Source organism: Nelusetta ayraudi, unplaced genomic scaffold (genome assembly GCF_046127955.1).
Source record: "Nelusetta ayraudi isolate G7.1 ecotype Tasmania unplaced genomic scaffold, CSIRO-AGI_Nayr_v1 ptg000011l, whole genome shotgun sequence".
NCBI classification, from domain to species: Eukaryota; Metazoa; Chordata; class Actinopteri; order Tetraodontiformes; family Monacanthidae; genus Nelusetta; species Nelusetta ayraudi.
Window position 1 is genome coordinate 3,990,286 of NW_027466061.1, and position 12,215 is coordinate 4,002,500.

At 48.1% G+C, this 12,215-nt stretch overlaps 1 protein-coding gene across 2 annotated transcripts in view; it reads left to right on the forward strand.

The window, feature by feature from the left end:
• The window catches only part of srrm3 (serine/arginine repetitive matrix 3), a 72,265-nt gene that overhangs the window by 23,581 nt on the left and 36,469 nt on the right, over nt 1-12,215 (forward strand). For both annotated transcript variants that reach the window (XR_012926170.1, XM_076020128.1), the window contains exon 2: nt 9,583-9,923. Coding sequence is in view for 1 of the 2 variants with exons in the window: in XM_076020128.1 (XP_075876243.1) it covers nt 9,595-9,923 (329 nt within the window). In the remaining variant the exon portion in view is untranslated. The remainder of the gene's footprint in view (nt 1-9,582; nt 9,924-12,215) is intronic.

Below are 12,215 nucleotides of genomic sequence, written 5' to 3' on the forward strand. Positions count from 1 at the left end.
GAATTTAATTTGCTGTAAAAACACTCTTGTGTTTTGAATGGAGCTACAGTAGATCCAGTCTTCACAAAAGATTTTAGTCAAGGTCTCTGATTGGATGTTTACTGTACTATGAATATGAATACTTTAATGGAAACACTACTCCTGAGATAGAAAGAGTTGACTACCACACGACTAAAAGCAACAATATAACGTGATCAAATAACATGCATCTAAATTTAATTCTCGGCTGATATTAAAAGTCAAACTCTTAGCCTGAGCCTCAGTGTATTCAAGCGTGTAGAAGTGGTGAAGACGACTTTCTGAAGTTCATAACCAGCATCAGAATGAGGAAGGAAGGGGATCGAAGTGACTTGGCAAACATGCTTATTAGTGCCAGACAGGCTGCTGGTCTCACAAACTGCTGATCTCCTGGGATTTGCACACACAGTCGTCCTGAGGGAACGCAGCAGCCAGATATAGTAAATGTAATTCAAAATTATGTTCACGCTTTTATGGGTTGTGTCAAGTTCAACTTCGCCCTTGCAAAGGGCAGAGTGTAGCTGTGACATACAGATAAAATGAAGCCAAATGTATCGCGGCATGGCAGTGGCAATGAAACGAAGGAGGCGTCTCAGTCAATATGCCAAATGGACTGAAATGTCTTGTGAGCATTACTCTATTTGGAAAGGCGTGCTATATATTATGCATAAAGAATTATACTAATCATAGAAATTGAGAGATATATAAACACAACGCCGGCTCTACATACTCTACATGTTCTGTAGGTGTGAATGCAAGTTGTAAATGGGTGTTTGTTTTTTTGGAGCCCTGTGACTCGCCAACTTTTTGGGCTTTAACTCCGCCTTTTCCCCAAAGACCTCTGATTGGCCGACTTGGGCCACCCAGCCACCCTGAGTGCAGCAGAAGGAGCAGCGATATAACATGGACGGGTCGATTGTGTCTTCAGGGTGCGTTTTATCATCTGTAATTTTCTCAATGACACATTTTAGCTCTATCAGATTCTGCCGCAATTTTTGCCGCAGAGTCGTAAACCGAAATGGCTGCTGCGTAAAATTGTTTTGAGAGTCAATAAATTTACTGCAGTGGCTTCATTCATACCAGCTGTTGCGCTTCTGGAGTTCTTAAGAAACAGCACCCATCAACACAGCCAGCTTTCCTGCGTGCTTACATCGCCTCTGTAAGCACAATAGCTTCAAGGTTGCACGCTAAGGTTGCTCGCCCTATTTATTCCATATATTTGTTTCAACTGAGTAAAGAGGGGCACGATTTTAAAGGGACAAATTCAATTTGAATACACCGGTAATTGCCGCGTGGAGCCGTTCAATGCGGCCACATGCCTCAGCTCGTAACATTCTGCCTGGTGCAACAAGAGGAAAACAGCTGGTGGGAAACTAATAATGGAATCATTTGGTTCATTCGCTCGGAGCTAAGTGACAGGGAGCCTGAATCCCCGGTGTAATTAAGCCGGGGTTTGAGCATCCTGCATGATGCCTGCTCCTCATAAAGCTGTGCGACGGCGCCCCAGAGCCGCTGGCTGCAGCTGGTTTTTAATCCCGGGAAGGTAGCAGGCAGCGGACCTGTATTTAGAATCAGCCCGTCGGCTGCTCTCAGCAAAACAATACCCCCACAAACTCCTGACAAGTTCCTTTCTGCTGGGAAATGAAAAGGAACGTCGTGTCAGACGCCCGGGACATTTCTGCTTCTGTTGTTGTTTGGCTGTGATTGCTGGGGAGGTGCTTGTTCTGTGGGGATGAAAGAGGCTCCCCACTTTGACTCAAGTGAAAGGACTTTTGTGCTGAAACCTTGCCAGACTTGACCACCGCAAAGAGGCCAGTCTGGGTCTGCAGGTAAAAGATGTGCTTGACTTTTCAACGGGAGGTTGATCTCTCTCGGCCCGGGCCAGGCATATCAATTTCAATATTGAAAGGATCAATACTATCGTTCTAAATTTTAATAGTATCAATACCAAGTTGGGTATTATTATTATAATTTGTAATGATTTTATTGATCTAAATCTCAATAACAGCGAAACTGCAGTTTGTAGTGAATACTGCTAACTTCCTCACGGCTTCTCTTCAAGTCTGTCTCAATAAACTTCGAAGCCCCTCCCCAACCTGACTTTATTTTTCACAAATATCTGCATGCAACAGAAGGTAGTTTTTGTTTTGCGTCGTTGACCTTGTTAGGTTTACATTTTGTTATATTCTTCATTTTTTCATTTTGCAATTCTGACTTTTTTCGTAAACAACTGTATGTTGTAAAAGAAGAATTATTTCAGGAATTTTACATTGTTAAATTGTTTTGTTTTGTAGTTGTTTCCTAAAAATAAACATGTATATTTGCCTAAAATCTTTCTTCTGTATTTTACCACAATCATAATCAACTAACGAAAGGCAAAATCACAAAATGATTCAACGATCATGATATTTAAAGTAAAAAAGTTTCAGTATGAGTACAAGTACTGGTGATACTAGCCCTCTATGTACTTGGCATCAGATCAATACCAAATTCCCCTGTATCGCCCGCCTCTACTCTAAAGAGCGGCCGCACAGGCAGCTGGGAAATTGGGAGGACGGCCCCTGGTTTCTGTCACCGCTGCAGCGTGGAGGTCGGCTCCAGTTTGCTGCTGGCAGAGACTCTTTTCAACCGACTCGCTGCCTTTGACGGGCTCAATGACCCACACGGAGCGGCCCGGAGGATGAGAGAGACACTCCATCTATATTGACAGTCGCTCTTTGTGATGTCTTCAAAGCGCGTCGTGTTACAACCTAATTAAATAGTTGGGGAGCTGCGCGAGATTTCTTCAGCGCCACTTTCTGAAATAGCTGCGGCCGGACTCTGGCTTCCAAAGGCCACCTGCGATAAGAATGGTTCAGCACGACTGAGTCTATGTTCTGGGCTGTGCGACTCCGACCTCCCCTCACTCATCCTTTCAGGAGGATCTGCTGCCATTCTTGAGCAGCCAGCGCCCTTGCTTCCTCTCACTCTGCAGCATCTTTGACATTTTTTTTGTGTGAAGTCAGCTGTGCATGTGCCGCAAACACACTTAACGACAGGCTGTAGATTCCCATTCACATCTCGGCGGTTGCCGTGCGAACCTGCAAACATTTCTTGAAGGAAAAAAAAAGACATGTTTGTTTGTCGGACGCGTCGAATGAACGTTACCCTGGAAACGGTGCCGGGAAGATCAGTGGAACTTCTGCAGAGCACGTCAGCTCTCTGGCTGCGTGCGCACGGGCGGCCGCCGCTGCGGGGCCCAGCTAATTAAGGCCGGGCGTGTCTGCGGGACGTTTGATAACTTCCTCCTCGGACGGCGAAGGTTGGAGTGGAGCCTGCAGACGTTTCTCGGCGTGAAGACAATACGAGCGCACGGTGGAGTCAGTCCGCTGCTTATCGCTCCTACTCGAGGCCTGGAGACCACTCTTTAAGGGTCTCGTCTCAGACTTGGATTGGGTGGACTCTGGAATTTTGATCAAGACCAGTTGAGACTCTGCCAGTACTTGCAGTGACAGATAATAACTGAAAAAAACAGCTGCTGCCTTGTTTCGCTCTCTTATTTTTAAAATTTATGAAACAAACAAAGTTGTTTTTTTTATAGTTCAAAATAGCTTGCAAAGCAACAAAAAAATATTGAAAATACCTTGCTGAAAAGAAATGTTGCTGTTCCATTTATATAGATGCAAACCTTAATTTAAAAAGATACAGGTTGATCGTTCTGTTTGTCTTTGATATCTAAAGCCTTGGTCTTGTCTTGGTCTCAATACTCTCTAGTCTTGGTCTCAGTTCGTGCAGTCTTGACTAAAACACTATCACTCATTGCTTCCCAGCCATCGTTCTGTATTCACAAGCAGTTTTTTCCTTTATTTACTCATTCTCCAAGGGCCCATTTGAGGGGAGAAAATCCTTTGTCCGGGGTTTGTGCTTGATGAAACCTGAAATGCAACTCAATAATGTATAGCTGCTTAGTAAGCAAAGAGGCAATGCATTAGCCCCGATGCGTTAACCGTCACACCGGAGCCGCCTATTTGTTGTGTGATTTATGTACGTCTGGAGTCTGTACGTGTCTTTGAGACGGAATGCCAGACGGCACTTTTAACAAGCTCGCCGCCGCTCTCTTGTATGCAAATTGTTCTGCAGGGACGGGAGGTTTATTATTCTCTAATTGAAACCCGTCGGTTGGGAAAAGCCCGACGTGGAGAAATAAGCCATTCATCACGCCGCACCTGCAACACCTGCAGCATTTGCAGCACCCACACTGGCACGTCACCACCGCTGCTATCAGCACCTGACGCGAACCCGTCAGCCCCCGAAGAGCGAGAAGAGCTGCGGCTACGGAGGTCCCGCGGTGCTCGCGGCCTTTACTTTGCCCAACACTCGGATGGCTTCGGATGAATTTTGGTGCCGAGTTTGTGTTTAATGGAAGCCGCTTGCCAGAAAATACGTTTTTGCCAAAACAAATGTGTCGCTGTGGAGAGGAGATTGGAGAGATGAAGAGGGAAAACCTGGAGGCAGCACCATAATCCTTCATCTCAAGATTCTTCTTCTCATTTTTTATTTATGTATTTTCAACCCACACAGTGTTTTCAGCAGATATATAGATGGATAGATGGGTAGATAGATACTTTTTTTTTTTTTTACTTATCCCAAAGGAAATTCAGTCCTGAGCCAAGTAATCGCATCAGAAGGAGCTCTATGCTGATCATTTCTCCCCTGGGACATTTCAATTAATTTCATTCATTTTGTTTAGTTAAGCAGGTTTAAAGATAAACATAAAATAAATCAAATATGTGACCATGTTTAGGCAAGAAAACCAAAAATCAATGTGAAAAGACAACTATTACAACATATGTACCCACGCCATGTTCGAAAGAGTGTAGGATGAAGTTCCTAAAATGTCCTACCCCTTTGTATTTTTTAAAAACATACTAATCAGTTGAACATGACACATAGTGAACACGCAGTTTTAACGGAGCCGCAGCACGAGGCAGCTGGAGCAGATGTAAAACCTGCTGCCATAGGGCGGGCAGGAGATATAAGGGGAAAAAAAAGAAAGAAAGCAGAAACACAGTTTGATCCCAGAGGAGCAGCAAGCGGGACGGAGCTGCTGAAAGGTTCTGAGGTGGAGCGCGCCTTCCTCTGGATGGTTAACCCTCTGCTGAACCATGCAGCAGGACGAGCCCAGATGTCAGCCTTCACAGGCGGCGTCTCCGTCTCCCTTCTGAGGCAACTCACACTCCCGTCTCTCTTCCCTCAAAAATGGAACGGGCTCGGTTTATTTCCGTCAGAATCTCTTCCACCAGGCTGCCGGAGACGCTACGACACCAAAGGCTGAACATTTTTTTTCAGCTGCATTTTTGCATCAGTCTGAGTCTCTCTCTCTCTGTCTCTCTCTCTCGCCCCTTATTAGTTCAAAGGAAGTTGACGCACGCTTTCAAACATAGCTTTGGAGTTTTCCGCTCTGCCTCATGCGCGTAGGTCCTGTGGCTCCACCCATGAAAGTGCGGCTCCGCCGCTGAGCGGAGGGGAGTTTGCACTTCTAAACGCTACCTCTGCCGCTCTGCTTCAGCCTCTCCTCTTCCCGGCTGAGTTCAAGCAGCAGTTGAAGCCGGTTGTATTTCACACTGTGCCGGGGCTCCCGGAGCTGCAACAGAACACTGACTGAAGCTCTCAAGAAGAAGAAAAAACATGAAGCTGCTCGTGCTCGGCATAACCCTGTGCCTGTTAAATAAATTCGGCTCAGCAGCCGTCTGTGACTCGGCATGATTTGAACAAATCAACGGCGGCCTTGCAAAACTCACAGCAGACGTTGGGCATCTCTTGTCGTATTTAAGGTGCTCCAGACCTGGGGCAACACAGGTGGGCGCAGGGACGCACTCATGAGCTCAGTTAAAAGTTGAAGCCTGGAGGCCTTCGCGCATCTGTTTGTTACTATTAGCTAGCACTCTCCTGACCAGCCCAGTTCATTCTGCATGCGCCTTCCAACCGACTGTGATCAAAGGAAAAAAGGGAGAAAGGGGGAAAAAAGTTGCTTGTTTTTCTGGCAGCAAGCAGCCACAGCAAGCGCAATGAAGACAGGTGACCTTGGGGCCAGCTTAGCCTGGCGCGTCCTCGGGGTGCCAAAGTGCTAAAAAAAAACAAAAGAACGAAACAAAAACACAGGCTTCCAGCCAAGAAGCGGATTATTTTTGAGGGAAATAAAGGTACGATGGAAAGATAGGACACAGGAGGAGAGCAGAATCGTCTGTGAAGTGGCGGGGGAGGGGTGATGCAGTCGGGAATGCGGAACGCCTTTGAACGCTGCTCTTTTTAAAAAGCGGAGAATGGGCTCTCGCCGGGCGCTCTCAGCTCCCTGTCAGCCCTTGTTCAAGGTCACTGCCACCGTGCAATCACGGCCGAAGCAGAGCCGCGGCTAAGTAAGATGCAATCACTGCAGCCTTTGTGCAAAACATCGACTGACCTTTGGTGTCGTGAGGGACTGCCGAAGCGTGAGAGATAGCGGGAGAGTCCACCTCGGAGAGAAAGAGCAGAGTGGCTGCTTGCTTTTTTCCATGGCAGTAGGTGAGACATGGGAATCTCTTCATACTTTTTCTTTTCTTTTTAACATAAGGCGCTGGTATTTATATTTTACACTCCTACGGTGACGTCAGACTGCAGCCGACCACTATCCGCCAAGTCTTCGTCACGGAATAAAATTCGGACGCACAAAATCTGTTCTGCCCACTTTGAGCAGCCACACACATATAGCAGAGTGTTTACCGCAACTGCGCTTGCAGATGGTTTCACATATGTTCCCTACGTGCCAATAAATTGTTTGCCGTTCAGAGAGGTGCAATATGGTCACACACAAAATTTATATATATGTATATGTATATAAGATGAAAAGAAAAAGCTGTATGTTTGGGAGCAGGTGTGATGTCATGTTCCAGTAATTACACCAAGTACCTCGTCTCTCATGAAAACAGCTGCAACGCTTGTGCAAACAATTACAATCACAACAGTGCTGGTGATGAAGTGTAAGATGGTCAATGGGCGCTTGTAGGGAAATTTTCAGCAGAATCGCGGTGCCCCAAAAGCCCTACAAAGCCTCTCCTTCACCCACTCATGCACACACCGACCCGTCGCCAGTCATGTGGGGTTCAATGTCTTGACCAATGACACCTTGACATGTGGCCAGTAGGAGCCGGGAGCCGTTGATCCTTCGGTCATTGGACGACACGCTCTGCCAACTGAGCCGCAGCTGCAAGATTGTCATGGACAAAGAGATGGATGGATGGATGGATAGATGGATGGATGGATGCTTTTGCTTCCAATTGTCAGCTGAGACCTAATGGGTAATTTGAAAAATTCACGTCTCGAGGTATCCACAGCTTTCAGAGCCAACTATGCAATTTATTTTTTGTTAATTATAAAATCTCCCTCATGACAATCGGCAGAGATGAATGTGCCCACGAGTTGACCCAGGTCACCGCAATCCTCTTACCGTCTCATTAGCGTGATGCAACATTAGATTCTTAATGAGCAAAAGATAGTTTTCGCTGCGTGACCATGGCGACCGTGTTTATTGTTTTTTTTTTCCCTCATTATCCAAGCTCCATACGCGTGAGTCAACCCAGAATCAAATCAGTCAGCCCTGCTGAGTCACCTGAGAGATCGCCGTCCTTTTCTTGCGGCTCTTTTCTTGTCTGGAGCCCACGGCTTGTTTTGATCGCACACGATGTCCTGTTGGCGGCACCACAGGGGCTGCAGATTGGCGGAGCTGTCCGCTCGCAGGGAACCGCAGGATCCTGCTTGAGAATGTCCGACAGGATGCTCAGTCAAACAAGATGAGGGCTAATGGTGCCCGTCACCAGCGGCAGGAGAGGGATTGAAATGTTGGAGTGCGCGTCGTCTCCTCTCGCTCTCAAAAAGCTGACGGCGCGAGACTGGACTTTGCCCTGCACGCTGGCCGACGTTTACCGAGCATGAGGAAGACCAATAGGCCCTACCAGTGCCCGGCGCCGCCATTAGCACTGATGACCTTCAGTCCCTGGAGAAACTGCAAACAATTAAGTGGGAGCTCCGTTGGCTGATCGGCTCGCTGACAACTCGATGTTACTGCTCTTTTTGTTCCACTGCTCCTCTTTTTTCTTTGCACCTTTTAAATTGAAAAAAAAAGATTTTTGTTTCTGTTTCTGTTGTGGCCGCTTGTGTTATTGCACAGACGACTCAATATTTGCAGGGCGGCTTGGAGCAGGATGCTTGTCAGCAACTTTCGACTCCCACGTGTGGGGAAGTGGAGAGCGAGTGGGAGGACCCTTGTCGGATATCTTGTCTGATTGAGCAGTGAGACGGAGACATGTGGTTGACAAATGGAGGGATTGTAAAACCTGCTTTCATTAAAGCTGGGAAAACATTTGACATCTTTGCTTTGTTGAGCGGAACAAAACACTGTGTTCATCGGCTCTGAGCTGCAATTTCATAGACCTGAATAGTTAAAAAAAAAAAAAAAACATCCTCCACTCCTGCGGGCTTTTGTGAAGATGGGAAATTTCTGCCGCTGAATATCAAGTGCTGATTGACTGTGTAATGGATTCGGCGACGCCGCCTCCTGCTGTCCTGCCACCTGCTCCGTTCGGCCCCGCAGCTCCGTCATTCCGCGCGCAACCACGGCTCGTTTACCTGCTCGCGGGCGCCTCCGAAAACAAGCGCACGCCTGTTAAACCAGTCGGGCACCGGCGGCTGCTCGCCACCGACCACCTGCACGAGTTGGCGGCGAGCGTCAACCGTCCGCGTTGCCGCCGCCGCTCATGTGACAGTGACAAAGCGCTCGGGATTCGAGCTGTTCTGGCTCCTCCGTGAAAAATGAAGCTATTAGCCGTCCGGTGCGGCGCAGACCAGGCTGGCGGGCGCGCCGGGCCCCTGCGACTTCCGCACTCGGCCTCGGCGAAAACAATCCATTTTAATCAGAGCTGGGGACACGCGGCACTTGTAGCGGACAACTTTTTATTAACCGAGATGACAAGCTCATCAATTCATCAGCGGATGAGGGCCAAAACAAAGAGAAAGCACGCGGGAAGCGAGAGAACGAACACGTTTGGTTTGTTAAGGAAGAATCGATATTTCCCACAGGCCTCTCTGCCTTTTGCGTGTCAGAGGCTGTTACATCTCCTCGTCTCTGGCTCTTAAACCCCCTCATGTCTGCAACCACCACCCTCCGTTGGCTCTCGTGCCGGCGCTGGGAGAATATATTACCATTTTTTTTTCAGCGTTTGTAAAAAGATAGATTGGAAACATAATTGTCATTCATTTCCCCACAAAATCATCCACAAGGCACAAACAACTCCAGCCAGCTGCACGTGCGCTCGACACCTCAGAGTGTGTGTGTGTGTGTGTGTGTGTGTGTGTGTGAGACGCTAATGTGCGGTGATGCGGATGAAGGTTGGCAGAGGGTGCCACTTAGTTCTGGCAGAACCAGTCGTGCACTTGTCAAACAGAGGTTTGGGAATCGAGGATGCGTGCGGTTTAGCACGAAGGAAGATTAGCGCCCCCCCAAAAATAAATTCTAGCGTTTGACTGACAGTTCCTCTTCCGTTATCTCCACAGCGCTCCGTCATCATGTTGCATGATGCTGCGAGGGTGCCGTCTCCGAAGGACGGCGCAAACGGGGTGGCTCAGCCCGTGGTCGCAGCAACAGCAGCAGCAGCAGCAGCAGCAGCAGCAGCAGCAGCATCAGGAGCAGCGGCTGCTCCAGGAGGAGGCCCGGCTGCGGTGCCGCAGGCCAGCGGGGAGGAGGTGCAGCAGAGTCTGGAGGAGGACGAGGAGGAGGAGCCCAAGACGGAGCCCGTTCTGGTGAAGAAGCCGCACCGAGAGATCCTGGACCATGAGAGGAAGAGGAGGGTGGAGCTCAAGTGTATGGAGCTCCAGGAGATGATGGAGGAGCAGGGGTGAGTAAGAGGCATCAAACACACTCATGGGTCACATTCGGATGGCAGTGTAGCCGCGACGGTATAATTAGCCCTCAGCTCACTGTTCAGGGGTTTAGAGGGGTTCAGCAGCTGTGCTCGGTTTGTAATCGAATGTTTTGTTTGTGTGAAAATGATCTACTGCCCCACTCGGCAGGACCTGCTCAGCAAATTCTCTATTCCTGCAGAGCCCAGTTTAATCATTAATTTACCAACACTGAAAGTACAAATCATTTCACTAATGCTTTACCTGCGTCCTTAACCTCAGGACCTTCCAGCCGCCGTAGGTTCATGCCTTTGCTCTCCCACAAGTGTTGATGAAGGGGCAGGGAGCTCCCAGAACAGAGCCATCAAACACCACTATTACTTCCTGCAAATGTCAAGTTTCCTTTGCTCTTGTTCCAGTTCAATGGACATCTATATACAATCACCGGCCACTCTATTAGGTCAAATATTCAATTGCTTGTTTTATATGAATGGCTGATCAGCCAATTGCACGGCAGCTGCTCTGTGCATTATGGCATGTAGACGTCGTGAAAACGACTCGCTGGGGTTCAATGTGAGCATCAGAATGTGAAAGAAGTGGAACTGAAGTGACTTTGATCGTGGCGAACAGGGTTATTGGTCTGAGTGTTTCACACACAACCATCTTTTGGTACTGAAAAGAGGCAAATATTTTCAATGGACAGCAGGTGCATAGAGGACAATACCTTGTTGATGTCAGGGGTCAGAGGTCAGATTGTGCAGACAGGTCAAGCACTTTTCAGAGGCAACAGTAACTCAAACTGCTACAACGCAACTGCTACAAGAGCCGGAAGCAATATATGAGAACCAGCATCTCTGAACACTCAACACGTCCAACCTTGGAGGAGCGCACATGTACAGAAATATAGCCACTTTATAGATGGCCACTTTATGAGCTTTATGAGGTGATTACATTCCTGGTGCATTCATTCATCAAACACTTCACAAGGATATTCCTTCCTCCATCCGGCCTTCTCAATAGTTATACCTCAATGTAAATCGTATTTGCGGCTGATTTTTGTGCCTGCTGCTGTGTTTGCCCTTTTTTTCTTCCTCCCTCCGACAACACTTCTGTGAAATATGTAGTTTGAAGTCCAAGTGACAAGTGTAAATGAAATTTCTCCAACAGATGGAAACGACGATCACGCCGAAGATCAAATTCCCACAAAAGCGCAGCCCTCCGCTCTGCGCTTGGGATTTATTGTGTTGAAACAAGCACGTTGCGCCGTGATGAGATTTTAACGATGCCAAACCCTTTCGCAGACAAACACCCTCACAAAGAAGGAACACAAGAAGAAATTGGGAGCGTTTTTTTGTCTTTTGTGCGCTCGAGTAACTGCTCGAGTTGCGCTGGGTGTTTGACGTCAAGTTCCATTACCATTTTCTTTTGTGTGTGTGTGTGTTCAAACAGTCGTTGTTTATCCCCCTTCTCGCAATCCAAATATATTCGAGCTGTTTGCCATGCAAGCGTTTTCTCCTGCGTGCCAGGGAACTTGACACTAACAGGTATGCACCTTCAGGGCTGCCGGGCGCGCAAGCCGCACTGGAACATTACATTCAAAATCAGTTTCCTGCCAAAGGAGGTGAGGGGGTGGGGGAGTAATTTAAGGGGGGAGGAGGGGTCTCTGTTGACAAGCCTAGTAAACATAAGGGCTGCGGTTTTGTAACAGCTGTGCTCAGCTGGTATGGCCAAGTCAGGGTGAATGAATTATGACGACAAAGTGGAATCCACTTCAAAAAGTCATCTCCTGTTTTACAACCCTCTCCTGCCCCTCTGTGCTGGAGAGGTTGTTCAGCCCCCCCCGCCACTCCTTTACATTTTGCCCAGACCTGAACAAATGCCCTTAATTTGCAACCCCCACCCTCAGGCCCGAGCGTCGCCGCTTCCTGAAACATGAAGTATCCTATTAGAAAGCCAAGCGCTCTGCGGGGACCCTTCTAATGGAGGCTGAGGTGCCTCCTCTTTGGCCAGCAGCCCCAATTAACCTACTTTAACAGGCACTCACCAACCGGCACCCCCCAGGGAAGAAGTCTGTCCTTGTTATTGTTCAAGTGGCTGCCGCACTGTGGGCAGGTGGCCAAGGTTGATGGAGACCCTTCTAGTGTGGGGAGATTCTTCAGAGTTGCAGTCGGACCTTCGCTCATATTACTGCTGCTGCTACTGCTGCTGATGATGGTGGTGGGGGTGGTGGCGGTGGTGATGGTGGTGTTGATGATGGTGGTGGTGATGGTGGTGTTGATGACGATGGT